Source organism: Plecotus auritus (assembly GCF_963455305.1).
Source record: "Plecotus auritus genome assembly, chromosome: 12".
Taxonomy (NCBI): domain Eukaryota; kingdom Metazoa; phylum Chordata; class Mammalia; order Chiroptera; family Vespertilionidae; genus Plecotus; species Plecotus auritus.
In genome coordinates, this window is record NC_137778.1 from 38,639,575 (window position 1) to 38,667,285 (window position 27,711).

Consider the following 27,711-nt stretch of genomic DNA (forward strand, 5'->3'; position numbering starts at 1 on the left):
AACAACAAATACATGTCTATCAACAAGTGAATCTAAAAATCAAGTGAATAAAAAATCTGATGAACAGAATAAACTGGTGAATAGAATAGAATCGGGGGCATAGAAAGGGAGTGGACTGACAATTCTCGGGGGGAAAGGAATGTGGGAGATGTGGGAAGAGACTGGACAAAAAAAAATACACTTATGGATGAGGACAGTGAGGGGAGGTAAGGGCAGAGGGTGGGAACTGGGTGGAGCGGAGCTATGGGGGGAAAAAAGAGGAACAATTTTATTAACCTGAACAATAAATATTTATTAAATTAAAAAAAAGATGCTCTTATAGGGAGCTAGTATCCAAAATATATGAAGGTATCACACAGCTCAGCAACAACAACAAAAAACAAAGAATCTATTTAAAAAATGAACAGAGGGCTTGAACAGACACTTTTTCCAAGAAGACATACAGATGACCAACAGACATGTGAAAAGACACTCAACTTCACTAGCTATAAGGGGAATGCAAACCAAAACTATAATGAGATACCACCTCATACCTGTTGAAATGGTTATTATCAATAAAACAAGAAGTGACAAATGTTGGAGAGGATGTGGAGAAAAGGGAACCCCCACATACTACTCATAGTGTCTTATTTTCTCGTGTGTTTAGTGAATTTGACTTTGAGTAGTTTAATTTTATTTTTTAATGAAATGAAAAATATTGCTTTTTGAGTTTTATGGAAACCTGGTATTAAGTTGGTTCCTTCAGAAAATGTGTGACTTTTGTTTTTGCCAGAGCCTGGGATAACTTCTGGTTTGGGGATACTTTAAATTTTTAGTTTGAGAGTTTGAGGATGATGCAGACACTCTACATTTACACTTTACATCAACATGATAGCCAGACTATGGATTCAACTTCCTAAGATGTTACCTCCTGTGCTAATTTGCCAAGTTTTAAACAAATTTTTTATGTAATCTTTGGTGAAAAGGAGTGGTATGTATAGTTCACTCTTACACTAAAGTAGAGGCCTTTGGGGTTTCTGACTTAAAAGAGAAAAGATCTCTACTTAAACTCCCCACCTTAAGTGGACATTGAAATTTGCCTCCTGCACTTTATGAGCCATGAGCCATGAAAACTGATACCAAGTTGACCCAGTTTGGCAAATGCCCTCAAATTTCTTTTACCTCTCTGGTTCACACCATCAGTAAGTCTCTGGCTTGTGTATTCCTTATTTTATTTCTAGCACAACAGTGGTCCTCATAAAATGTTTCAAAGCTTAAATCTAGCATTTTAGTTGTTTATAATGGGAAGTTTAGTCTAGTAATATTGTCTGTTGTCTTACCAGAAACAGAACTCCTTTTCTTTCTTAATCTATTTGTATGATTTTTATTATTTTAGAAAATTGTCTATAGCACTTACATTTAAAAAAGTGATTGGCCTAAATTTTAAAAATCATATTCTGTTACAGGCTTTAAAATCTTAATTGTATCTGAGGTTATGGCCCAATTTTTATTTATAGTTAATTTGTACGTTTTTTTCTCTCTTTTTCTGACTTGATCAGGCCAAAGGTTAAAGGGAAAATATATAGATTATTCAAATAAAATGTGATAAGATCTATGAAGTTTCTATGAGTGTGCTAGTTATGGAGGTGCACACAGGAGACATTTTGTCAATATTTAAATGGGCACATGTATGTAAAGTTGTCAGCACATTGTCTTATACTTGCAAAGACCTCAGTAGATATTAAATTTTATAGTACTAGAGAAACCTTGGTAGGAATTTGTTATGCAGCAATAGATAAGTAGTATTCCTGGTTTGCTGGCAAGGCAATCGGTCTGATTCATGTAACATGCATTTAAGATATAGGAATGGGAACATAAGTGATTGAGATCATATGCTATTTTATTTATTAAAGACTTAAAATAGCGCATTAACAAAACCTTATGTGATGAAAAAAATATCAAAACTCTTCTGAATGTGATTATCATCTGAACCACCAGAGATACTGGTCCTGGTGAGTTCTTCCACGGTTACGTAAATCAAAGGCTAAGAGATTGGCTGAAGTCGGGATATGAATAAGTGCATAGTTTCTTTTGGAAGGACAGAATGAATGAATATGAAATTGAAATGAAACCCCACTGTTTGTGAAGAGAGAATACTCTGTCATTTCCATAGCCACGGCCCACAGACAATGCTTCAATAAGTCTGGCCCCAGATCCCTTCAGCTTGTCTCTTGCTTGACTTTGGAGTGAACTGGGCATGATTTGGGGACTAAAGACCTGACAATGGGAAGATGCAAAAATTCGAGTCCTAGACCCATTCTTTGATCTTGAGCCATTAGCGCCACAGGTTCTCTTGGTCTCTCGTGTCTGAAAAATGCTCAGGTATTAGTGTCACCACTTCGAGTGGCATGGCTGCCACCATGAGTGGGTGAATGATATCCTGCTTCCAGAGATGGGAAATGCCTGTCCAACACCCTCTTCTCCAGTTGTGTGAGAAAGGGACCAAAACAGGGAAGAGATGAGAGGGGGACAAAGATGTCAGTCCGGGAGGTGATCACTTAGGTCTTCATGCTGTAGGTGGTTTTGGATTTCCAGAGATAAAACAAGTCTTTTCGGCAAAGGCAGTAGCAGGTCACAGCCCTAGGGCCTGGCTGGTTTTATCAATCTGGCAGTTCAGAGTCAGCGCAAAGGACATCCCCAAAACCTGAGAAGAGTTGGGAAAATAGGAGATCTTTATAGAAGGAGCCATCTCTCCCACAACCTCTGGCATCAGCCCCAAAGCAAAAGAAAGTATCCGTTATACTGAGACCATCTTTCCTGCTCTCACTTCAAATTCCTTCTCAGATGTTGTCTCCTTTAGCTTTAGAAGGGCAGTGGGGAGACTAGTGGGCCTGATGCTGGCAAGACATAGGAGTATAGAGTTTGGGGACATCTCTTGTCTCCTTAAGTCTTTAAGAAAGCTTAGCCCTAACCAGTTTGGCTCAGTGGATAGAGCGTCGGCCTGTGGACTCAAGGGTCCCAGGTTCGATTCCAGTCAAGGGCATGTACCTTGGCTGTGGGCACATCCCCAGAAGGGGGTGTGCAGGAGGCAGCTGATCGATGTTTCTCTCTCATTGATGTTTCTAACTCTCTATCCCTCTCCCTTCCTCTCTGTAAACAATCAATAAAAAATATATTTTTTTTTTTAAAAAAGAAAGAAAGCTTAAGAAGCCCTGCTGCTGGAATAGGCATGTTCTGCACAAGTCAACGCTTCATGCAATGAGTCATTTCTCCCTATGCTCTAATCCTCCTTGGTTTCCAAGCAGAGAAAATTGGTTTTTCTCTGAGCTTCTTGATTAAGTCTTAGCATACCCAAAACACTGGGGTATAAAAATGGTAGAAATATCACATAATATAAAAGAAGACAAAACTATCCCCAATTGATTCCTGACTTGTCAAACTAAGCAGAGAAACAACAAGGAAATCCTATCTAATAAAAGGGTAATGTGCAAATTAACCATCACTCTGTCACAAAGATGGCGGTGCCCATAGCCACAAGATGGTGACGCCCAGTCCTCTCAGCCCCACAGGAGTCCCCTAGTCCCCGGGGGGGCGGGGGCGGCTGCTGAGAGCAGGCAGCGTGAGTGGCTTGGCAGAATGCTGTGGATGGGCCTCTGGCCAGGCCAGGGCGTGGAACGCTTTGGTCTTCGCCTCGACGACGAGGCAAGTGTTCCGTGCCTGGCCACAGAGAGCCTCTGGGCAGCGGGCATGGAGCGGCCAGGCCCCACAGAGAGCTACTGGCACATGGATTCATGCGCAGGGCTACTAGTTTATTATAATTTTCATCACCAATTCCTGCTTAGCATATAAAGCCAATTTTTTCAAGTCTATCACAAGCTTTCCTCTTAAGGATAAGTTGACCAGATAGCTCTTATATAGCATATTTTCTATCTGCTTGAAATTGCTAATAACATTATTTGCTACTTGACTTGTGGAGCTCACATTTATTGAGCACATACTATGTAACTGGTACTGTTCAAAACTTTACATGGCGTAACTCATTTAATCCTGAAAATAGTCCTGTGGTTAAGCTCTTACCTGGATCACACATACACAGATAGTGATGATGCCAATATACAGGAAGTTGGACTGAAACCACGATTTTGCTTTTATGTAGCAACCCTAGAAAAAATTACAAGTACAAATGATAACACTATATTATTCAACTTTATCAAGGGGCTCATTTGGGAAGATAGTTTGTCTTTTGCTTTATGCCAAGAGACTTAAGCCAGGTGTTATATATTTTTTCTTTATATATACAAATACAGTCATAAAGTAGAGAATATTAAGGACTTTTTTGGTGGTGTTGTTATTACCATGATACCTTAAGTAGAAGTCTTAAATCCTCACATGTGAGTTCAACTAACTCCTGAAAGCTATGTCAGCAACAGATGTCCTTGCGTTCTTTGAACATTTACTGCTGACTTAGAATTAACTAACGGAAATGTAGGCAATGCAATGCTAGGATTGGTTGTGTTTCAGCTTCTGCTTCAAAAGCCAGTACACCTATCAGGGTCCTACCAAGCTCCAGGACAGTTGCTGGTTGGTAGGTGTCCCAGTCTTTCTTCAGACACCTAAAAAATTCCAGAGATTTCCAAACAACCCGAAGAGTGGGTAACATGGGGTAACAGGACCTTAAGGACTTGGTTGAGTTGGAAGATGATTCTGGCTGCTTCTCTGGGTCTGGGGGTCTGAATCAAGTGGGCAGGTTGTTTCAATAGTTGCGCCAACTCTGTCTCCCCCAGCTCCAGACTCCTTCCCTTATGATTCATTTCACTAAGGGGTTGGATGCTGCCATCTCCAAGGAAGGAGAGCAGAGAAACCGGTAGAGGGAGAAGCTTTTCTACCCCAACCTTACAGATTTCACTTTCAACCATAAAGAGATGTACTTCTTGCTCAAGAGAAATCTAGACATGATCCTCTGCCACTAGCACATAAATTTTGCCCTCTAATGTAATAGTGTAGGGCAGCACGATTCTTAATGATGTCTCTAGTCTGAATGAGTTTGTTTTTGTTGTTGTTTTGTTTTCTGATTTGTCTAGTTACCTCGGCTGTCTCCTTGGTCTCTATTTTGTTCAAGGTTCCCTGTTTCTGGCTGGGAGGACTAGGTCCTATATGATTGGAGTTTCTAAGGTAATTAAACATTCTATTAAAGAGGCAATGACAGAAAAGTTGCCCCAAATTACCTTAACTTGTGGATCTTTAGGGCAAGTATCTGGTGGGCCGCTGGTCCAATCACTTGTGCCATTTACACCACAACAGTGCAGCTGAAAACCAAGCCCCCCAAAGATAGGATTGTTAGAAAGTCAACAAAATGAAAACAAATGTGGGTCTTGGAGAAAAGTGGGCCCTTCCTATCTGACTGTAGAGCAGAGAATCCAGAATTGGCCTGACTACTACAGCTCCTGAGACAAAATGCTTTCAAGTCCATTATACCATTTTATTCACATAGACTCCTTGAAGTTGAGAGGGCACGTTTACTTTATTCACACTTTACAGATCAAAAATTAGACACACAGGGGACTCTGTAATGGAGGGAATAGGCTGATCTACCTACACCCACCAACCTGTCTTGAGATCACAGAAAGTAAGACAATCAGACATTGGAAGCAATGAAGATGTCCTTTAGTAGAGGAATGGATAGATAAGCTGTGCTATATCCAGACAATGGAATAATATTCGGCACTAAAAAGAAATGAACTATCAAGCCATGGAAAGACATGGAGGACCCTGAAATGCATATTACTAAGTGAAAGAAGCCAATTTGAAAAGACTGTCTGCTGTATGATTCCAACTCTATGACATCCTGGAAAAGGCCAAACTATGGAGACAGTAAAAAGATCAGTGGTTGCCAAGGATGGGAGGAGGACGGGTGGTGAATGTGCAGCCTGTGGACCATATAAAGCCTGTGAAATCATTTGGTCTGGCCCTGCCGAGGCATTAGGGATGAGTTAATGAAATGTTTGACCACATATAGCAGGCTAATTTTTAAGTTGATAATTTTGTATGGCACATGAATGATGTTATAAATATCCAATGGCCCTTGGCAGAAAAAAGGTTCCTCACCCTGGAGTAGGAGAAGAGATAAACAGGTGGAGCATAGAGGATTTTCAGGGCAGTGAAATTACTCTGTATGATACTAGAATGATGGATATGTGTCATATTTTTGTCCATACCCATAGGATATACAAGACAGAGTGAACTCTAATGTAAACTATGGACTATGGGTGATAGTGATGTGTAAATGTAGATTGATCCTTGTGTTTTTTTTTTTTTTTAAAAAAAGAATTATTCTGTTGATAATGGGGGAAATGCATGTGTGGGGACAGAAGGTATATGGGAAATCTCTGTACCTCTCTCTGTTCTGTTTAAACCTAAAACTGCTCTAAAAAATTAAGTTCTTAAAAAAAGAGGCTATTATCTTTATATTGAGTGGGTAAGATGATGTAACATCTAGTATTTGCTTTAATATATTCTAGCAAAAAAAAGCAAAGGAGATTAGCTGAGACAGTGGCAAAATATTAACTATTGAAGCTGGGTGATATGTACCCAGAGACCCATTTTGCTATTATTCTGTGTATTTTTAGATATGCCAGAAAACTCTCTAATAAAGAGACTTCTAAAGCGAATTGAAAAATAAAGAACTGGGGACTCAGAGAGGTTAAGTGACTTCCTCAAGGTCACCCAAACCTGGTCTGGCTCTACTTCCTGTGCTGCTGCTTCTTCACTCTGAGCAGGCACAGCAGGGCCACGGCCCCATGTGGCCACAGTGGTGGTGTCTGCGACACAGACTATGCCAGTGCCAGGCTGGCTCCCTCACCCTTCTTTGTCCCCCAACACACCAAGGCAGGGATACAGAGTTAATGTGGGTATTTGTGGATGGGGAGAGGGAATGAGGAATGGCGTGCTGATGGGCTAGGTATCAAGCAGGATTTGGGCTACTTAGGAATTCAAAAGAGATTTCTTGTATTATATCATTTCTGTTTTCAGGGAAATTTTGGAAAAGGTGCAAACGAATCTAGTATGACATGTTTGGGTCTTCCTTAGCAGGACTTAAACCATGAGCCTATCTGAGTGGTGAAGAATGAGAGAGACTGTAGACAACCCGATTAATCTTCTTTATGTTATGACCCACAACATAAATAAGATGACCTAAATGACTTAAGGAAGAACCAAGGTGATTCTTGGCAAGCATATTCTGGACCTGACCTAGGGGCAATGGACCTTAGATCCTGAAACTCCCAGGGAAGGAAGTGCCTTTTAGCCTTTCAGGGACCGAGGTTAGAGAACAAAGTCAGGGTTGAGCTGGGGAGGGGCCCATCCGCACTCACAAACTTCTGGATGGAGTCCCACGCCGCCTTGGTGCTGTTGTCCGAGTGATATCGCTGGATGCTGTCAGTCAGGCCCTCCCTCACCGACTCGCTCAGCTGCACAGGGCACACGCCCACAGGGAGACAGTGTAAAAAGCAGGTGAGTTCAAGGAACAAGGAATGTCTAGGACAGTTGAGCAGTCCCATTTGCCCCTCCCTTCCAAATGGTCCCCTCAGAGCTAAGGAAGGGAGGGGAGAGGCCCTGGAGATAGATAGATATATATATATATATATATATATATATATATATATATATTTTTTTTTTTTTTTTTTTTTTTGCATGGGAAGAAGTGCTGAGGGTGAGATGGCACTGAAGGAGGAAGCCCACAGCGGTCACTTGTGCTTCCAGAACTCTGGTTTTTATAGGAGGAAAGGGCCAGCCAGAGCCGTGGCTCTCAGGCACCATTCCGTATTGCCAACGCATGGAGAAAAGTAGGCAGGAGGAAATAGACTTGCTTTCACTCTTCTTCCTTCTTACCCTTCAAAGAACCACACAAATGCGTTATCCTTCATGAATTTTTTTATCTTCCCAATTAGGATTAATCCCTTTCCTCCATCCTTCCACTGTGCTTCTACCTCTAATTGTAGAACTTACTTTGTGCCAACTTCTTCTCCACGGCCCACTCCCCATTCTCTGCAATAGGTCAAGGAGCTGTGCTCTGTATAACTTACCTTCTGTTCATACGCGAAGAGCAGGATGGCCAAGGTCACCTCAGCAAGGAGGATGATCAACAGCAGGGCAAAGAACTGGGGCGAAGCAGAGACATGCTCACAGCACAGATCCCAGTTCCCCCCCTATTCCCACTGCATCCTGGGAGCATCCAGTCACGTCTCTGCACATGTGCAGGAGGTTCTTGTTCCTGCCTGTTGGGCCTTCACAAGCCCCCTCTTGTCTTGTGAGGAATATGTATCCTTTTCCTGCAACTAGATTCCAAGACTCTAGAGCAGTGGTTCTCAACCTTTCTAACGCCACGACTCTTTAATACAGTTCCTCATGTGGTGGTGACCCCCAACCATAAAATTATTTTCGTTGCTACTTCATAACTGTAATTTTGCTACTGTTATGAATCGTCATGTAAAGATCTGTGTTTTCCGATGGTCTTAGGCAACCCTGCTAGCGGTTGAGAACCCACAGGTTGAGAACCACTGCTGTAGAGCCTAAGACCATCGGAAAACACAGATCTTTACATGACAATTCATAACAGTAGCAAAATTACAGTTATGAAGTAGCAACGAAAATAATTTTATGGTTGGGGGTCACCACAACATGAGGAACTGTATTAAAGGGTCGTGGCGTTAGAAAGGTTGAGAACCACTGCTCTAGAGGGCAGATCAGCTGTCTTCTTTGTTGTTCCCGTCCCAGGTGTGTATCGAGCTCCATGTGCATAATGTAGATGCAATACCATTTGTCAAATCAATGAAACCATTTTGGCATTAGCCTGTCCAAACAGTGTCTTTAGAGTTTGGGGCCTGGTCCTTTCTGCAAGAGCAGGGCTATTTGTACAGATGGGGAGAATATGAATTAGAACCTGTAATCCTGGTTCTAGTTCATATTTATCTCCAACTTTAGATGCCGATTCCCTTTGTGTTCATCACATTCACACTTTCACTTATTCTCTTTCCTTTACCTTTTTACCCCAACATGAATTTTTTTTAAAATATATTTTATTGATTTTTTACAGATAGGAAGAGAGAGGGATAGAGAGTTAGAAACATCGATGAGAGAGAGACATCGATCAGCTGCCTCCTGCACGCCCCCCACTGGGGATGTGCCCGCAACCCAGGTACATGCCCTTGACCGGAATCGAACCTGGGACCCTTCAGTCCGCAGGCCGATGCTCTATCCACTGAGCCAAACCGGTTAGGGCCCCAACATGAATTTTGACTACTTAAAACCTTTCCCCATGCCTGCTATGTTCCACCTTTTGCCATTAGTCTGGGAACTATCTGAGAACTGGGACTTTTTAAAATATATATATATTTCTTTATTGATTTCAGAGAGGAAGGGAGAGAGACAGAAACATCAATGAGAATCATTGATTGGCTGCCTCTTGCACGCCCCCTACTGGGGACCAAGCCCGAAATCTAAGCCATGTGCCCTTGGCCGGAATCAAACCTGGGACCCTTCAGTCCACAGGCTGACGCTCTATCCACTAAGCCAGTGGTCGGCAAACTCATTAGTCAACAGAGCCAAATATCAACAGTACGATTGAAATTTCTTTGGAGAGCCCAATTTTTTCAACTTAAACTTCTTCTAACACCACTTCTTCAAAATAGACTCGCCCAGGCCGTGGTATTTTGTGGAAGAGCCACACTCAAGGGGCCAAAGAGCCGCATGTGGCTCGCGAGCCGCAGTTTGCTGACCACAGCTCTAAGCCAAGCCAGCTAGGGCAGAGAACTGGGACTTTCTTATTCTGTCTCTGGACTCCAGTTTCAGAGCTGACCCATGACGGAAAGAAGATGAACCAGGTGACTTTAAGAAGAACCAAGTGATTCTTTAAGTGATTGGGAACCTCACCAAGCTCTGATCTGGGCACACAAGAGAAACAAGGAGCTCTTCTTTCCAAGAGCTTAGCCCAGACCCAGCCGTGGGCAAACTACGGCCCGCGGGCCAGATCCGGCCCGTTCGGCTGTTCTATCCGGCCCGCGGAGTCGAAAGAGCGGAGGGTTCTCTTGCTCTCCCCTCCGCTCCTTTACTTTGAATTTATATTAGTTCACACCAACACTCCATCCATGCTTTTGTTCCGGCCCTCCGGTCCAGTTTAAGAACCCATTGTGGCCCTCGAGTCAAAAAGTTTGCCCACCCCTGGTAGGGCCTAGAGGCTAGACCTAAGCTTAAAGGTGCTCCTCTGGATAGTCAGCAGACCAAGGACGACTGAGAGCTCTGCTATCCCTCACGTTAGACCTCAGTGGCTGCAGCCTAGGCCAGTGGTCGGCAAACCGCAGCTCACGAGCCACATGCGGCTCGTGAGCTGCAGTTTGGCGCTCTGTTGACTAATGAGTTTGCCGACCACTGGCCTAGGCCCTCGCCTAAACCAGGTCACTCCCACTGTGGCGTATCTTGTGCAGACAGGAGAAAGGGAAGCATTGCTGCCCTTTTAGGAGGGTCACAGCACTCAGAAGAATCTAGTGACTTAGATTTTCCATTAGTTAGTGACTCCGAAAATACAGACTGATGCCAGGAGGACTTAGGCAGATGCCAATCTTATGTTTCTGAGGTGCCAATCTCCTGCTCCTCTGATTTCCCTGTGCCCATAGGTGAGCTGCCAAAAAACATCTTGCTTGGGCCTTAAGTCATGATGTCCCCACCCCACCCCCGCTTAGGACACCACATCTCCTGCGAGAGACTCACCGACATAAGCAGGCACTTGTTCTCCTTGATGGAGCCCATGCACCCCAGGAAAGCAACCACCATGATGATGGAGCCCACGATGACGAGCACGTTGCCCAGCGTGAGGGAGGGGAGGTTGTGGAAGAGGGCCCCGAAGTCGTTGTGGACCAGGAAGTATATCCCAAAGCCCAAAATGCAGCAGCCGCAGAACTGAAAGGAAGAATCCCACAACATTCTGAGATAAAACATGGTCCTTGGGGATCTCCTCATAGTCTCCTTTACTTGAGATCAGGATCACCTTTTTTCATTGGCTTCATCAGGACTCTGATGAACAACCTCTTTCCCCAGCTTTCCCCTAGAAAAGGGGTGGTCCCAGCTTCCTCCTGTGATGTCCCACTCATCCTACCCATATCAGATACCAGGGGAAGCTCACTCCTGTGAGTAGCACAGTATTTTCATGCTTCAGATTCCTACTCCTTGCCCCTCAACTGCTTACACATGGTCTTCCCTTTGGAAACCACAACCATGTCAAGTGGAGGCCCTGTTTCAGAAGTTCATCTTGCAAGGCAGAAAACTGGAGAAGCCAACTTGTAAGCATGTTCTCATAGAAACATGAGTACTAACTCATATCTGAAATTCATTTGCTAAATTTGGTACAGTGAAACCTCCCCAGAAAAGGTGGCTTTCCTTTCAATCAGCTCTTCGAAGATGTCCAGGGGGCATATAACATCTAGGGAAAAAGAGGCACGCAATACACAGTGTAGAGTCTCTGGCTTCTCACGCATAGATGTCAGCAGTGAGTTGTAAATAACCTAACATCCCCAGAGAAACAGCATCTCCTTCCTAAAGAACTGCATTGATACCTTCCTTTCAATGTTGCAGGCTTATACTGTGGCAGGATGCGGAGAGGGGAGAAAAGTATCATTCCCTCCTTCTCAGGCTAAGTAGATTGCACACGACCCAGGCGTGCATGAAGTCCCTCCACATAACGCTCTTCAGCAGAGAGAGAGCACCCCTGGGGGGAGGTGAGCTCAGCCATGCTCAGAAGAGACTCACTTACCCAAAAGAGCAAGTTGAAGAAAAACAGGACATACTTCAGCAATTTCAAGCTACTCATGCCCATCCTGGGATGTTCTTGCACTAGAAAGTGGAAGGAAATAAAGACAGTGTAAGTGACCTGGTTCTGCAAGTTGGTTCTAAAGGGGCACAAATATTCAGTTCAAGGATCTCTAGCATTTACCTTGGGTTTGAGCTGTGACTCTTCTCCGGGAAGTTTCCCCAAACTTCCCGCTCTCCTAGTCTCTGAACTGAGGTACCAATTGGCTCATCTCGGACACTCACTTTTGCTTCAATTCATCAAGCCAAGGATGCTTAACATTGAATTAAGCACTGAAGGAGTAAGCAATAGAGCCAGGAGGGCGAGTCACAGGGACACACACCAAGCCAGTGCTCAGCGGCCTGGGTACTTACTCAAGAAGGCAGCCCCGAGGTCAGGGTGAGGCTGGTCAGTTAGCTGTGGACATGGCTGGTTCCTTGATCAACCAGTCTCTTAGGTGCCCTGAGATGCACCTATACACTACATGTAGTCTACATACCTCTTACATGGAAGTGGGGGAACATACTTATGCCTCATTTATTCTTTTACTGAAGACATTGATGGTGTTTTTTGTTCTAAGATGCTGTGGGAGAAGCAACTGTAACCAAGCAGTAGCTACCCTTCAGGAGCTGTCAATCTTATAGCAGAGCTAAAACTGGCCAACAACTGTCCAGGGGAACCATGAAAGAAGACAGCAATGAAAACTTGAACTTTTTTTTTAAAAAAAAGTATTTTTATTGATTTCAGAGAAGAAGGGGGAGAGAGAGAAGGAGAGAGAGAGAGAGAGAGAGAGAGAGAGAGAGAGAGAGAGCTACCAGGATCAAGCCTGAAACCCAGGCATATGTCCCAGCAGGGAATTGAACCATGACCTCCTGGTTCATAGGTCAATGTTCAACCACTGAGCCATGCTGGCCAGGCGAAAACTTGAACTTTTAAAAAATAGATGTCTGGTGTTTTTTTTGTTTTTGTTTTTTTTTCTTGATGAGGTCATCAGTGTCCAAAGTCTGGTCCTCAATTCTAGAGACCCAGATACACAATTTTTAATTTCTCTCAGTGGTAATGGGGTTCATAGAGTGATTCATATTGTGAAACTACACATGAGACTAATACAGAAAACAGAATGTAAATTTTTTGACATTAGAACTATGCCTTTTCTAGCGCACATATTGCTTGTACAGTTCATTGTACCCTCTTTGCAGTGTCAAGGTGGCCAGAAAGCAGATGGTCTTGAGGCTCATCAGCTGGTTCTTCCAGGCTGTGGATGAGCTACTTCTGTTCCATGGTAGAGTAATCCTCTCCGTTGAAAAGGTCAAATTCTATTTCATACTGTTTTCCTTTTTCTTTACTTTGTCCTCTTTTTATTTCCTTCTTGTCTTGACCCTCAAAATTATTCTTAGTTCATCACCATTACTTCAATCAAGTTAAAATAAAGTTAATTAAATTATGAGGGTGTTTGGATATACAGTAGTTACCCTTATCCTCAGGGGATATGTTCCGAGAATCCCAGTGGATACCTGAAATCCCAGATTGTTCTGAACTTTATATATACTATGTTTTTTTTCTATACATACATATCTATGATGAAGTTTAATTTAAAATTAAGCACAGTAAGAGACTAACAACAATAAAATAATAAAATGGGACAATTATAACAATATATTGTAACAAGGTTATGTTAAAGTGGTCTCTCTCTGAAAATGCCTGAATTGTACTGTATTCATCCTTCTTCTCCTGACGACATGAGATGATACAATGCCTATGTGCTGAGAAGAAGTGAGGTGAATGACATACATCATGTGACGTAATGTTAGGGTGACTGTGGCAGTCGATCTGATAATTGAGATGTCTACCAAGCAACTAATGGCAGGTAGCATATACAATGTGAATACATTGGACAAAGGGATGAGTCATGTCCCAGGCAGACAGAGTGGGACGCTACCAGAATAGCGTGCATTGAAAAACTCACGAATCATTTCTGGAATTTTCCATTTAATATGTCCAGACTGTGGTTGACCATAGGTAGCTGAAACCATGGCAAGTGAAACCCTCTCGCCTAAAACAACCAAAGAAGGTACAAAGTATACAATGACTGCTTGCAAGACACTGGCCATCAGACAACCCTCAAGACTCAACGGCAAGAAAGCCAACAACGCCATTTAAAAATGGGCAAAAGAGCTGAACAGACACTTCACCAAAGATATTCGGATGGCAAATAAGTAAATGACAAAGCACTCTGCTCAGTAGTCATTCAGGAAATGTAAATTAAAACCACAATGAGGTACCAGGGCCCACCTCCTAGAATGACTAAAAGGAGAGAAAAGAAAAACAGCCGAGCATGCCGAGTGTAGATGAGGATGTGGTGGAACTGGGACGCGCTGTGGGTGAAAATGGAAAAGGGTACACCCACTTTGAAAAACCGTTGGCCAGTTTAGTAAAAAGTGAAAGGTAACTCTTATCATATGATCTAGCCATCCTACTCAAGGTCTTTACCCAAGAGAAATGAAGACATATGTCCATACAAAGACTTGTATAGAAATATTTATAGCAGCTTTATTTGTAGGAGCCCAAATCTGGAAACAACCCGAAGGTCCATCAATAGGTGAGGGGATAAATAAACTGTGGTACAACTATATAATGGTAAACTACTCAGAAATAAAAAATAATGAACTGCCGACACATGCTACCACATAGGTGAACTCAAAAATAATTATGGTGAGTGAAAGAAGCTCGACATAAAAAATACATACTCTGGGATTCCAATTACATAAAATTTTAGAAAATGAAAGCTAACCTATAGCAACAAAGAGCAGAAAAATAATTGCTTGGGAGGTGGAGGTAAAGAAGAGTGGGGAGAGGTAATCAGAGGGGGAGTAAGAAGGGCAAGAGAAAGGGTTACAAAAGACCACAAATATTCCTTGGGGAGTGATGCATGTTATCTTGACTGTAGGAACGGTTTTAGCATGTATACATATGTCAAAGGCCCTTCCTAATTTGCACCTGCCCATCTCTCCAAACTTGTGGCAACAGTCCCTGTCTTATACTTTCACATTCAACAAGTGCCATTGACTATTTGTCACTACCCCTCCTTCCTTAGCTTTGCTCACGTGGTTTCCTGGAATTGCCCCCTTCTCTCTCTCTGACCCCTCAGCTAGGTTAGCAGTGAATCACCCTGAGACTCAGGTCAAGTGTTGTCACTTTCCCAGGAAGCCTTCTCCGATTCTGCCCGATTCTTCGTGCCCAACACCCACTCCCACAGGGGGTGCCATCACACTGTGCAGCTCCGACACTGTCCTGAGCATCTACCTTGCTTTGTAACGATCTCTCCCGTCATTAGAATGGGAGCTCCTGGAGTGCAGGAGCCAGTTTATTTACGTTCGAACCCTCACGGCCCAGCACAGAACCTGATCACTCCTAAAAATAACCAAGATTGTTGGATGAACAAATGACTGGTATTTTCCTCATTGACCCTAAATAATCCGGTGAGTGGAATGACCATGACATTGCAGCGTCAGGAGCCTTGGCTTGAGATTTATTCTGCCAGTAAACGAACCTTTTGGGCACAGGCAAATAGCTTGCCCAGAAGGAGATGGGGCCAGATGCCCCTGGAGTCACCTCCTCCCCACCAACCTGGGGTCCTGTGACAACTGCTTCAGGTCCCTGTCATCGCCTTGTCCATAGAGTACCCACTAAGGAGGTGCCCACAAACCTGGGACTATCCCCACTGATTCTTTCCTTCACAGACGGGAGGAAGGACCTCTGCTTTCTCCTCTCTGGTTTTCCCACGTACTCAGACGCACCTGAATTGAAGGAGGAAAGCTGCCCATTTGGTGAAGATCAGCATTGCTGTTGCCACCTGCACTGATGGCCCCAATTCTCCTGTTAACTCAGAGACAGGGCCACTCCCTAACCCCTGGCGTTTCTTCACTGCGATGGGCCAGTTATTGAGCTCCCGCCCCTTCACTCCTGCCAACCCCACTTCCTGGAAGACCCCACGCCCTCCACAGTCAAGGTCACCACACCCAGCCCCATGACCCAGGGCTCTGCAAAGTAATTCTGTGACGTCAGTTTCCAGGAAAGCTCCGTGATTGAACAGCCAGCTGTGGTCACTTCCCACGGCCCAGCGTGGAGGCCACAAGAGGAAGTTACCCTTGCTTTCCTCCAAGCAGAGAGCTGGGGCAGGTAGAATCTTGTGGCGTTCTAGCTCAATCTCTCTCTTTTCTCTGACCCATACCTGCTCCATCTAATCTGGTCTTGAGTTTAACCCAGTTTAACTGTGGCTAAGGTTGGACAGAAGTTTTGAGAAACTATCCATCCTTGATCTCCAGCCTTATCTGATCTAATCTTAGAGCCCAGTCTTGAGTCACAGCAAGACAGCCGTGGTGTCACACCGACTGTGACATTTGTGAAATGTTAATAGGTGTTCCTCAAACACAAACAAACCATCAATAGGGAGTGAGAGGAATCGACCAGTCAAATAATTTTGGACGTCAATGGGATTAAAAGACTGAGATTCTACCATAGAATCTTCTTTTAGGAGAACAAACCATGGGATCATCCTTTAATGCCTGTTTGCTTGTGATACAGAGTGAATATGGAGCCATGAGTTCAAATTTACTTGAACACCTTTCAAAAGATGTGAGATGTCAGAATCATTCCTCAACTAGTTCTGAGATGGGAAATGTCAAACAAAAGTGACAAATTAAATCTACATTAAATATAGGATCTTAAATTATTAAACATATTGATCTCAAATCAGTTGGATTTGTACTTAAGTTATATTTTTGTGTTGCTTATGTTAAAATGCACTGGAAATGCCATTAGGTGAGCAAGGAACGCAGTCTGATGAGGCCTATTTAGTGAGGAACCTACGAGAAAAGGGAGTAGTAGCGTGTTGTGTAGAGGAAAGGGCATTCCACGGACAATCAGGGAATATTCTAAATAGTTAAGAGGTGTTATGGCTCTGGACAAGTCACCTTAACTGAAAAGTCAGTCGATTGGAATGTCCTAATGGCTAATCTGTGCTGGGCTCTCACTGTGAGTTGGGTGCTTCTATTTGAACCTACACAATCTCCAAATTAAGTAACAACATCCTAATAAATACTTGGACTACAACACCCCTATTTTAAATAATTCTAGAAGTGTATCCTTGTGGCATCCTTTCTCTACCACAGTTCTTGGCCAGTACAGAGGATGTATCGCTGCTGCTTGGGTGGGAAGTCCACGTGTGCTGGTGAAATGGGGAGTGGGCCGAGGCCTTGCCTCTGTATCCGGGCACGGAGACAACGCAGCCTCCACTCTGCGCGCTCACCCACTGGTTTGAGACACGCATCGTCTGCCTCTTTCCCACTCTCGCCTGCTAAGCTGCCCCCCCACGCTCTGGCTGCCATCTCTGCTCCTGTACCCCGGCAGCCACCCGAGGCCGCTCCGCACCGCTGTCTCGTTTCTCTGTGACTTGGCTTCGGCGCTCTGCACCTGCACTGGCAGCTGGGCCCTGGAGCTTCCCGAGGACCAGTGCCCAGTGTCTAGGCCCGGGTGATGGGCATGCATCACATTGGTATAGGAAGTGCTGTGGACTGAGTAATGTGGGAGCATGAACCAAACCACCAAAACTGAACCAGCACCGCGCTTCCTGGAGCAGAAGCGCAGGGAGAGAGTGGCTGGAACCTCGCACACAGCTCCACCCTTCGCTCTAACCGCGGCCAAATCTAGGTCGAGGAGGAAAGCATCTGCCTCTTCACCCTCACATCAGCCCACGTCCCATCCATGCTGCCAGGGCGAGGCCGAGGACCGGCCTGGCTAGTGACCTTGCCTTCCACCTAGGGGCTGGGATGCTAGAATCCAAGTAAGAGAACGAGATTTCCACTTCCTTTCTCGCATGCCTGGGGCTCACCCGTCTTTGAGCTGCCTGTGCTGGGTTCTGTCTGGAATGCCATTAGCCCAGTCTCCGTAGCAGACCCAGACTTCTTTGAAAAGGAACCCAAGCGGCCGCCCTCTCCCAGGGAGTCTTAGGCACGCTCCCCAACGCCTACGTCTGTGCACACTGTCCCACTGATTGGCGGAAAGATCACACCGTGTGGTGTGTGTGCTGTATTTGTGTCTGTCCTCCGTGCTAGACTCTACGAACGCCTTGAACTTGAGATCCACACCCGTTAGCCTTGTCTCCAGCACCGAGCACAAAGCCTAGGCCAGGCGTCCTCAAACTACGGCCCGCAGGCCACATGCGGCCCGCCGAGGGCATGTATCCGGCCTGCTGGGTGCTGCTGCCTGTCCTGCTTAGCAGCCGACTTGTCCCAGGCCCGCAGTGCGCATAGGAACTTGTTCATAGTTTTTTTTTTTTTAAACTATAGTCCGGCCCTCCAACGGTCTGGGGGACAGTGAACTGGCCCCTGTTTAAAAAGTTTGAGGACCCCTGGCCTAGGCCCGAAATCTGAAGCCTTCTGAGCAGTCAGAGGTCAAACTGAGGACGTAAGAAACCAGGACCACAGTTTGACCTTGCCAGGTGGTGTCTCCTCCTCGGTTCCCAAAGGTGAAGCCTCAGGAGGGGGGAGTTGTGAAGAGATGGGCTCTGAATCGTTCCCTGGGGGTGTAAAGGCGCCCAATCCTTCCATTCTAAGGCTAAATATTGTTAACCGGCCCCCACAGGAAACTCCACAGGAAATCAAGTTTTAGCTCAGCCTCTGCGCCAATTCAACCGCAGTTTCAAAACAGGGCAGATTCTGGTGGCGATTGAGAAAGCAAAACTTCTCTGTGTAACCAGCAGCTAAGATTCTGCTTTTGCTCAGCTCGCTTCCAAAGCACTTGCAAACGTCTGGAATGTCTCTTATCTCCTCTGGGCTTTCCTTAAGGGCAGGGCGATTTGCTGGACAAACACTCTCCCACCTTGCCAGGTCTCCCCCGCCCTCCCCCACCCCCCAGCATCTTCCAAAGCACAGTGCCTGGCCCCAGAGCATTCCTAACTCCTGATTATTAAGTAACTTTGTTAAACAGTCCAGTCTTTATTTTTAAATTCAAGGTTCAATAGCCCCTGAGGTGCTTTGGGAATCGAACCCTCTGCTGAATGCCCATTGCGTGGTCAGGTGGGCGGTCCCCGGAACTCTGCTCTGCCCACCAGGAGACATTCCTGCAGGTCCTGGAAGGAGAGGGCTCTGATCCCGAGCCGGTATGGTGGTCACAGAAAGCCAAGACCGAAGCTTGGCTGAGCCTGCGAGACCCCGATCCTGAGTTATGGGGCGTGTCATTGCCACGCCAAGTTCCACTGGTTGGCGCTTGGCAGATGTCTTCGTAGGCACGTTTTGCACACCGCGGGGAAGTTTCTCTGGGAGAACTCTGAGGACCACAGTGCCCTTGCTGCCACTGGAAAACCGCCAATCTAAGTGCCCTTTAGGGATGCCGCCTTTCACCTGTGAGATACAGGGGCTGAGCTGGGCGCTGGGGTTCGCAGCGGTCCTTCCATTTAGCGGCTCCGAGGCATCACAGCGGGAGCCGCTGACTTGACTTTGGAAATTTCTCACGCGCAGAAGACCTGCGCTCCCGACTGCCTTTCCAAACGGCTCTGGCTGTTGGCTCTCTGCTCACTTGAAAAATCACAAGACCCATCTCCTAACGACCCAGGAGGCGGCCCCGGCTTCATCTCGCACAGAAGGCTCCAGGCGTCAGGAACGCACTGGCCCAAAGCCGTGTCAGATCCCGGGAACCCGGTTCATGAAAAGCCTTTCTGGCCGGTTTGCCTTGTGAGGGTTACTAGGATCTTGCTGATCTTTCTGCTTCCTGTGCAATATTCGTGAAACAGAAGCAGGAGATTGCAGGGTGACTAGAGCGGTGCCTGGAGGCTCCTGAGAAGATACCTTACCCCATGTGACCTGGCTCAGGGCTCAGCCCTCAAGCCCAGCCTGCAATGTCCCCAATCTTACCTTCTGCAGGTGCTGTTCCTCCGTGCCTCAGGCAGATTTGATGATTGTCCTTGAGGTGGCTGCGCCGAGGCCGGTGACAGGGATGTCCGGGGCTATTTGAGTAAAAGGAGAAGTGGAGGGGGAATAAATGTGGTCACATTGTGAGGGCAGGAAGCCCAGAGGAGGCGAGGGAGGAAGTGAGGCGGGCCCGCCCCCTGGAGACTCAGAGATGCGCTCCTCCCCTGTGGCTTTTTAGAAATCTGCTCCCTGACCCTCCCAGATATCGGCACGGGATTTTAGGAAACAGGAAAACGCCAAGACCAGGTTGGTTCAGGCACACATCCGCGAGCACGGTGGGCGTTTGGATGATGTGGGCATTGTTATTTTTTGTCTAGAAAAGCTCATTCAAGGTGGCAGCTCAGAATGACCCATGGATCTTGTTCGAGAAGGAGTTTGGCCTCACCAGCAGTTTCCATTCAGGCAGACCGAGACCAGAGCGCAGGCCAGAAATCAATATTTTATTTTATTTTAATATATTTTATTGATTTTTTTACAGAGAAGAAGGGAGAGGGATAGAGAGTCAGAAACATCGATGAGAGAGAAACATCGATCAGCTGCCTCCTGCACACTCCCCACTGGGTATGTGCCTGCAACCAAGGTACATGCCCTTGACCAGAATCGAACCTGGGACCCTTGAGTCCGCAGGCCGACGCTCCATCCACTGAGCCAAACCGGTTAGGGCCAGAAATCAATATTTTATTATTATTATTATTTTTTTTTATTTTTATTTTTTTTATTAAGGTATTATATGTGTACATATCTTACCATTGCCCCCCCCCCCCACAGAAATCAATATTTTAAAACGTTTTCTAAGACAGAGAATTAGGAATGTCTGTAAAGCCACTCCGTCTTCTCCCCACCCTCCCTCCCTCCGGCTGCCTTCCGGGAGCTCTCTAGTCTCCAGTTCGATGGGGCGCCATTCCCTGATTTCTGCATCTCAGGCTGGAGGTAAGCCCTAAGGCACAATCCAAAGGACGCGGGTCGAAATGATGGGGTTCACAGAGGGAAGCCCGGATTTAGAGCCCAAAGATCTGGGTCTCAGTCCCAGCTTCACCTGTTAGCCGTGCGAGACCAAGCAGATCTCAGCCTCTCCGCTTCGGGTTATTAATTCTAATATAAAAATAATAATAACACGAAGAGAGCCACTTAAACATGGAGCCGGAGCTGACATCCCCGAGGGACTGCCTCGCAGGTCTTACTCCTCAGCCTTTGGAATGGTAGGACTGGGCAGTATAACCTCTGGGCCTGAAGCAACATTGTATTCCAAACAATTGTTTGCCATAACAGGGAAGATAACCTGACAGCCGACTGAAAATGAAAGACATTCTTTAGAAACAACATCACGAACATCCTGGCCCGTGTGGCTCAGGTTGAGCTTCGTCCAAGCACCAGAAGGTCTCCGGTTTGATTCCAGGGTCAGGGCACATACCCAGGTTGCGGATCCGGACCCCAGTCGGGGTTGGGGAGTGTATGGGAGTCGTAGGAAGTCTTCAATGTCTCTCTCTCTCCCTCTAAAATAATCAGTAAAAACACATTAAAAAAAAATAGCATCACTATGTTGGCGTATCTACACCTATAGAAATCCCTTCCTTTTGTTGATGTACATGGTCCCCTTCCCTTTCTCATGAATGCCCTTCGCCTTTCCCTTCTAATCAGAACCCTATCCGGGTTTCTGCCTGAATCAGTGCTCCCCAAAGAGCTGTTCTATTGGACCTCAAATAAACGCTTGTTGCCTCTCACCTTGGCCTTTTATTTTTAGGTTAACAGTAACATCTAATTATAACCCGACTAAATAGTTCCTGTTATACCCCATTTACAGAAGAAAAAATAGAGGCTCAAAGAAGTTAGCTGCTTTCCTCAAGAATCAGGCATCCTCAAACTACGGCCCGTGGGCCACATGCGGCCCGCCGAGGACATTTATCCGGCCTGCCGGGTGCCGCTGCCTGTCCTGCTTAGCAGCCGACTCGTCCCGGGCCCGCAGTACGCATAGAAATTTGTTCATAGTTTTTTTTTTAAACTATAGTCCGGCCCTCCAGCGGTCTGAGGGACAGTGAACTGGCCCCTGTTTAAAAAGTTTGAGGACCCCTGCTCAAGATGATACAACTAAGAAATGGCAGAGCTGGGGGCTCAAGCTCAAGGTCACAAAGAATGCTATTCCAAGAACACTATGATTGGTAGTTTTTGAGGATATGTTTTTGTTGGGGAGCGAGAGAGAGAGAGAGAGAGAGAGAGAGAGAGAGAGAGAGAGAGAGAGAGAGAGAGAAACATTGATGTGAGAGAGTAACATCAATGCCCTGACCAGGGATTGAACCTGCAACCTAGGCATGTGCCCTGACCAGGAATCGACCCACGGAAGTGGCCATGATCTCCTCCTGACCCCCCTTACCCCCTCCAGCCTTGACTGTACATCTCTAGCCCCTCCGCTCCGTCACCAAAGGACTGCACAGCTCTGGGACACGTCAGGAACTCTGGGTTCGCCGTGTAGCCTTCCCTTCGCTTCTCCTCAGAAGGCATCTAAATCTGGACCACAAGAGCCTCCTTCTGTTAGCCACCCACTCCTGAGCCTCGAAGAACAAACACACCAGGGGGTGGCCATGCTAACTGGGGGTGTCCAGGGCCCGGCAAGCACAGGCATCCTTCCTAAGCCCAGCCAGGCAAGTCATTGGCAAGTGTCTCTTTGAGGTGCAACTTACAGAAGAGAAGTCGCTTTGAGGTGCAACTTACAGAAGCGAAGTCAGTTACAGAGACTCAGAGGCTTAATAAATGCAGGGCAGGGAGGCCATCCACAGGAGCCGTGGCCTTCTCTAAACATCCCCTCCTTCTCCTCCTCCTAGGCCACACCAGCTCTCCCGGACCCCACAGGACACACATTTAGCCAAACAGGACCTCTGTGTTGTTGTATATTTTTCCAGAAAGAAAAATAAGGGGAGCTATAACAAAGGCCTAGTTAAAATAAGATATGTGTGTATGTTGTCTATATATATAGCAGCAGAAGCCTTTATTCAAATGAAGTTGTAAATAGAACAGCAATAAATAAGATAGATAAAGCAGAACTGCTCGGGGAGTGCAGGGGCAGGGGCAGGCTGGCCAGCCTCCTCCCCTCTCTGCTGGCTCCTTAGGCACCTTTGCCCAACTCTAAGGATGGAAAACCGCGGGTCCAGGTGGCCAGACCGCTGGTTCTTTGCCGGTGGCGGCGTCGGGTTTAATGACAGCTGTGGGACCGGGCTGTGTTTCAGCTGCGAGGCACGTCTCAGCGGAAGTAAGAAGCCCATTCTGCACCCAGCGAGCCCTCTTCCCATTTGGGAGGCTGGCGCAGTGGCTTCCCCGCAGAAGGAGGGTGGGGAAGTGCTCTCCCAGCTGCGACCACTGTGCTGGCCACCAACATCCTGAGCCTGTGCCACCCGATTGGAGTCCGTGAGCTCGTAGGAGGTGCAACGTGGCACTGGGGGCTGCCAGGAGGGTCAAGGGCTCTGGCATGTGCGATGATGCATGACACTCCCTCCCGGCCACATATAAGAAGACAGGGATCCTCAGGGAGTCCTGGCGTATGCAGTGGAGTTCCTTACGCGTCCCTGGGCAAGGAGAAGAGCCACCGAGTTGGCAGGTGGTGTGGTGCAGGGGAGAGAGGCCTGGACTCAGAAACGGAAGTGCCAGATTCTAGTCTTTGTTTTATAATTAACCAGCAGAAGTCCACCCCTCACCCGGGGGACCACTTCCCTCTCTACGAGAGAAGAGAGACTAGCTAATTCATACATCCTCTCTGGGCCTCAAACATTCTGCAGGTTTATTACTTTATTATGTAAAACATGAATTCTTGCTACAGGACCGTTTAAGCAGAGTTACCTTTTTTTTTGAAAAATATGTTTTATTGATTTTAGGGAGGAAAGGAGAGGGAGAGAGAGATAGAAACATCCATGATGAGAGAGAATCACGGATAGGCTGCCTCCCGCACCCTGCCCGGGAGTCAAACCGTGACCTCCCGGTTTATAGGTCAACGCGCAGCCACTGAGCACGCTGGGCCCGCACAAGGCCTCCTCTTCAGCGAGCTCTTCCTACGGCCCGACTGCGCGGTCCATGCTCTCGCTTGGTGGCCGTGAGACAGGCTTGGCATTTCCTCCTTCACAGAGGAGAAGGGCTGGGTGGCAGCGCCCGGATTTTACTAGTACACTTGCCCGTGAACAAGGCCTGCTGTGCTATCCAGCTCCCCAGCCCTCGCCTGAGCTAATCGGACACGAACTCCTGCCACAGATGAGTCTCCGACAGATAACTAAGAGCGGACTTTGACTTTCCTAGTTTACAAGAGGAGCAAGAACAGGGCAATTGTCTCCTCACAAGGCCCAGCCTGAGAGTGTTTGCAGACACCCAGGACGGCGTGTGTCATTTCCCAGCCAGGGCACTGAGGAACCCCCATGAATGGCCAACATCATCTCTCTGCTCAACTCAGAAGAAAGAAGGAAGCTTCAACAGGGAAAGTTAGGCAAGAGATACTCCCATCCTTGCAGGAGCCACACCAGGAGGCAGGCTCCTCTGCCAGCGTGAGGCTGACCTCAGCTTCTCTACTCTGAAGTCGACTCAGCTCTTTGGAGTTGCACAAAGAACAAACACATGCCCACCACGCCCGATGCCAGCAGCACGGGGAGCGAGTCCAAGCAAGAGCCTGGCAGAGAGCCTGGCAAAGACATGGCACTTAATTAAAGTGCCCCCCTCCCCCCCCCCCGACCCCCCACTGCCAACTGAGTCTGTCCCCACAGCAGCAGGGGAGGCGGAGGTTGGTGTGGGCCCTTTGCCCCGCCTCCTTTCCCCAAATCTCCATTTCCACTTCCAGGTCCTAGAGAGCAAAGGATTAGAACATGCCAATTCTACTCCAGCGGAAGGAACTGAAGCAACACATATTTTTTCTTTTTTAAGTTGAAGTCCTAAGACCTCTCCTCCCCCTCCTCCTCCTCCCCTTCCTCCTCCTCCCCCTCCTCCTCCTCCCCCTCCTCCTCCTCCTCCTCCTTCTTTTTAATGTGTTTTTTAAAAATATATTTTATTGATATTTTACAGAGAGGAAGGGAGAGGGATAGAGAGTTAGAAACATCGATGAGAGAGAAACATTGATCAGCTGCCTCCTGCACACCTCCTACTGGGGATGTGCCTGCAACCAAGGTATGTGCCCTTTACCAGAATCGAACCTGGGACCCTTCAGTCCGCAGGCCGACGCTCTATCCACTGAGCCAAACTGGTTTCAGCTTTTAATGTATTTTTATTGATTTCAGAGAAGAAGGGAGAGAGGAGAGGGAGAGAGAGATAGAAACATCAATGATGAGAGAGAATTATTGATTGGCTGCCTCTTGCATGCCCCACACAGGGGATGGAGCCCACAATCTGGGCATGTGCCCTGACCAGGAATCGAACCATGACCTCCTGGTTCATAGGTCGATGCTTAACCACTGAGCCATGCCAGCCAGGCTCCGCATTCTTGATGTATAATTAACATCTTATAATTATGATTACTATTATTATGTTTAAGCAAGTTTATTTTTTTTAGAGTAGTTTTAGGTTCTCAGCAAGAGAAAGTATAGAATACAGTATCGAGTGGAAAGTACAGAGATTTTCCATATACTCTCTGCACCCACATTTGCATAGCTTCCCCCACTATCCACATCCCCCACCACAGTGGCCCATTTGTTACAATCAATGAATTTACATGGACACATCCTAATCACTGAACTCCATGGTTTATATCAGGGTTCACTCTTGGTGTTGTGCATTCCATAGGTTTTGACAAATATATGACATGTATCCACCATTATAACATCATACAGAGTTTCAGTGCCCTAAAAGTCCTCTGTGCTTCCCCCAAACCCTAACCTCTGGCAACCACTGATCTTTTTACCATCTCCAGAGTTTGGCCTTTTCCAGAGTGTCATGTAGTCGGGATCACAGAGTGTGTAGCCTTTACAGGTTGGCTGATCTTTCACTTAGTTATATGCATTTAAGTTTCCTCTATGTCTTTTTATGGCTTAATAGCCCATTTCTTTTTAATGCTGAATAATATTTCATTGTCTGGATGTATCCGTTTATTTATCCATTCATCTACTGAAGAACATCTTGGTTGCTTCCAAGTTTGGGACATTATGAATAAAGTTGTCATAAGCATCCATGTGTAGTTTTTGTGTAGACATAAGTTTTTAGCTCATTTTGGTAAATACCAAGGAGTGCAGTTGCTGAATCATATGGTCCAAGTATGTTTCATTTTGTAAGAAACTTACAAACTGTCTTCCAAAGTGTCTGTACCATTTTGCATTCCCAGCAGCAATGAATGAGCGTTCCAGTTGCTCCACATTCTTGCCAGCATTTGGTGTTGTCAGTGTTCCGAATTTTGGTCATTCTAAAAAGTGCATAGTGGTCACTTTATTATTTTAAATTTTGAATTACAAGTGTAATTTTATATTTATATATGTAGTTTCAAATTAGCTATTTGATGTATGTCCGTCTTCTCCCTACTGACTGTGAGTTCAGTGAGAACTAAGACTGCCTCTGTTTTTGTTTATTTTATGACTTAGATGTGGTACAATGCCCTGGGTAGAGTAGACCTCGAATGAATATTTGAATGAGTGAGTACCCAGCCTTACCAACTCATTCTGGGTGTGAGCTGTAACACAAGGCTCCAGCTCTACTGAGGATGATGGAGCAGAATCTGTCCTACGTAGACCATTTCTGGGACATCAGTTCACCTGAAGCTGCCAGAACTCGACAGTGTCCTCACCATAGTCAGAGGCATCTGGTCACCTGGCTTTGGTAGCTCCTGGTTTAGGTAGTTGCCTTTTAGGAAGAATCTAACTGACTGGTTCTCCAATCCAGTTCATCAACCCTTGGGCAAATATGGCCCTTTTCCCTTTTGCTTCACCCGAGGAAACCTGGCTTCTTCCTTAAGCAGTTTTTCAGGGCTTCATGGATGTCTCTGTTTCTCAGGCTGTAGACGATGGGGTTGAACATGGGCGTCATGATGGTGTAGAGCAGAGAGGACCCTTTGCGCAAGAGTTGAGATGAATTGGCTGAGGGTACAAGGTACGTGGCAATCAGTGTCCCATAAAACACTGCGACCATGGTGAGGTGGGAGGAGCAGGTGGAAAAGGCCTTTTGCCGGCCTGTGCCAGATGGGATTCTCAGGATGGTGGCAAGAATGCAGGAGTAAGAAGCTGTGATGAGAAGAAATGGGACCAGAGTCACTGCTGAAGAGGTGGCATAAGCAATGGTCTCGGTCAGTGAGGTGTCCGTGCAGGAGAGATGCACCAGAGGAGTAAAGTCACAGAAGAAGTGATCGATTTCATTGGGTCCACAGAAGGTTAGTCTAGACAGTAGGACCATACTGATTGCTGTCAGGAGGAAGCAGCAGAGCCAAGAGCCGGCAGCCAGCCACATACAGAGGGGGCCAGTCATGAGGATGGGGTAGTGGAGAGGTTGACAGATGGCCAGGTAGCGGTCATAGGACATCACAGCAAGCAGCAGACACTCAGTGGCAGCCAGGGACCCGAAGAAGTAGAATTGTGCCAGGCATCCAGCCACAGAGATGGTCTTCTGTTCAGCTATGATGATCAGCAACATCTTGGGGACAATGTTGGAGGTATACCAGATCTCCAGAAAGGACAGGTTCACCAGGAAGAAGTACATGGGGGTGTGGAGGTGATGGCTGAACAAAACCAGCAGGACAATGAGGATGTTTCCAGAAACAATTAAGATGTAGAAAACGAGGAACAACAGGAAGAGGAAAATATTTAGCTCTCGGGTGGAAGAAAATCCTCTGAGCACGAATTCCACTGGCGCTGTCTGGTTCTCCGAGGGCAGGACCACCATGCCTTTGGCTTCCCTGGGAGCAGAGCATCCGGGATCAAACACACAGGATGGCTTACACACAGAGCCTGTTGATGATGGTCATGCCCCACTCAGGTGTTTGAAAGTTCT

At 46.4% G+C, this 27,711-nt stretch overlaps 3 protein-coding genes across 5 annotated transcripts in view; 1 reads left to right on the forward strand and 2 right to left on the reverse strand.

The window, feature by feature from the left end:
• Nucleotides 1-27,711, forward strand: part of LRIF1 (ligand dependent nuclear receptor interacting factor 1) — a 74,067-nt gene that overhangs the window by 25,960 nt on the left and 20,396 nt on the right. The window lies entirely within an intron of this gene.
• CD53 (CD53 molecule) lies at nt 277-19,982 on the reverse strand. 3 transcript variants are annotated; one of them, XM_080647609.1, is made up of 8 exons: nt 15,613-15,701; nt 11,780-11,859; nt 10,741-10,929; nt 8,061-8,135; nt 7,350-7,445; nt 5,205-5,285; nt 4,057-4,140; nt 277-2,683 (listed from the first exon to the last, which is right to left on the reverse strand). In XM_080647609.1, the coding sequence occupies exons 2-8, from the start codon at nt 11,840-11,842 to the stop codon at nt 2,612-2,614; spliced, it is 660 nt and encodes a 219-aa protein (XP_080503735.1). In that variant the 5' UTR covers nt 11,843-11,859; nt 15,613-15,701; the 3' UTR covers nt 277-2,611. The 3 variants fall into 3 exon arrangements, with proteins under 3 accessions (XP_080503735.1, XP_080503734.1, XP_080503736.1); XM_080647608.1 differs by lacking the exon at nt 15,613-15,701 and adding an exon at nt 19,726-19,982 and having other exon boundaries at nt 1,526-2,683; XM_080647610.1 differs by having other exon boundaries at nt 1,526-2,683; nt 15,522-15,701.
• LOC308237207 (olfactory receptor 11A1-like) lies at nt 26,653-27,603 on the reverse strand (the record flags this gene model as incomplete). Its single annotated transcript, XM_080647768.1, has 1 exon — nt 26,653-27,603. The coding sequence occupies one exon, from the start codon at nt 27,601-27,603 to the stop codon at nt 26,653-26,655; it is 951 nt and encodes a 316-aa protein (XP_080503894.1).

Coding starts and splice junctions, on each gene's coding strand:
- CD53 (XM_080647609.1), bottom strand. CDS start 11,842: ATGGGCATGAGTAGCTTGAAATTGCTGAAGTATGTCCTGTTTTTCTTC. Junction 5,286..7,349: donor GGGACTCCATCCAGAAGTTT/GTGAGTGCGGAT, acceptor CTTGGTTTTCAG/CTGCACTGTTGTGGTGTAAA. Junction 2,684..4,056: donor TCTGTGTATGTGTGATCCAG/GTAAGAGCTTAA, acceptor AACTCTTCTCAG/GTTTTGGGGATGTCCTTTGC.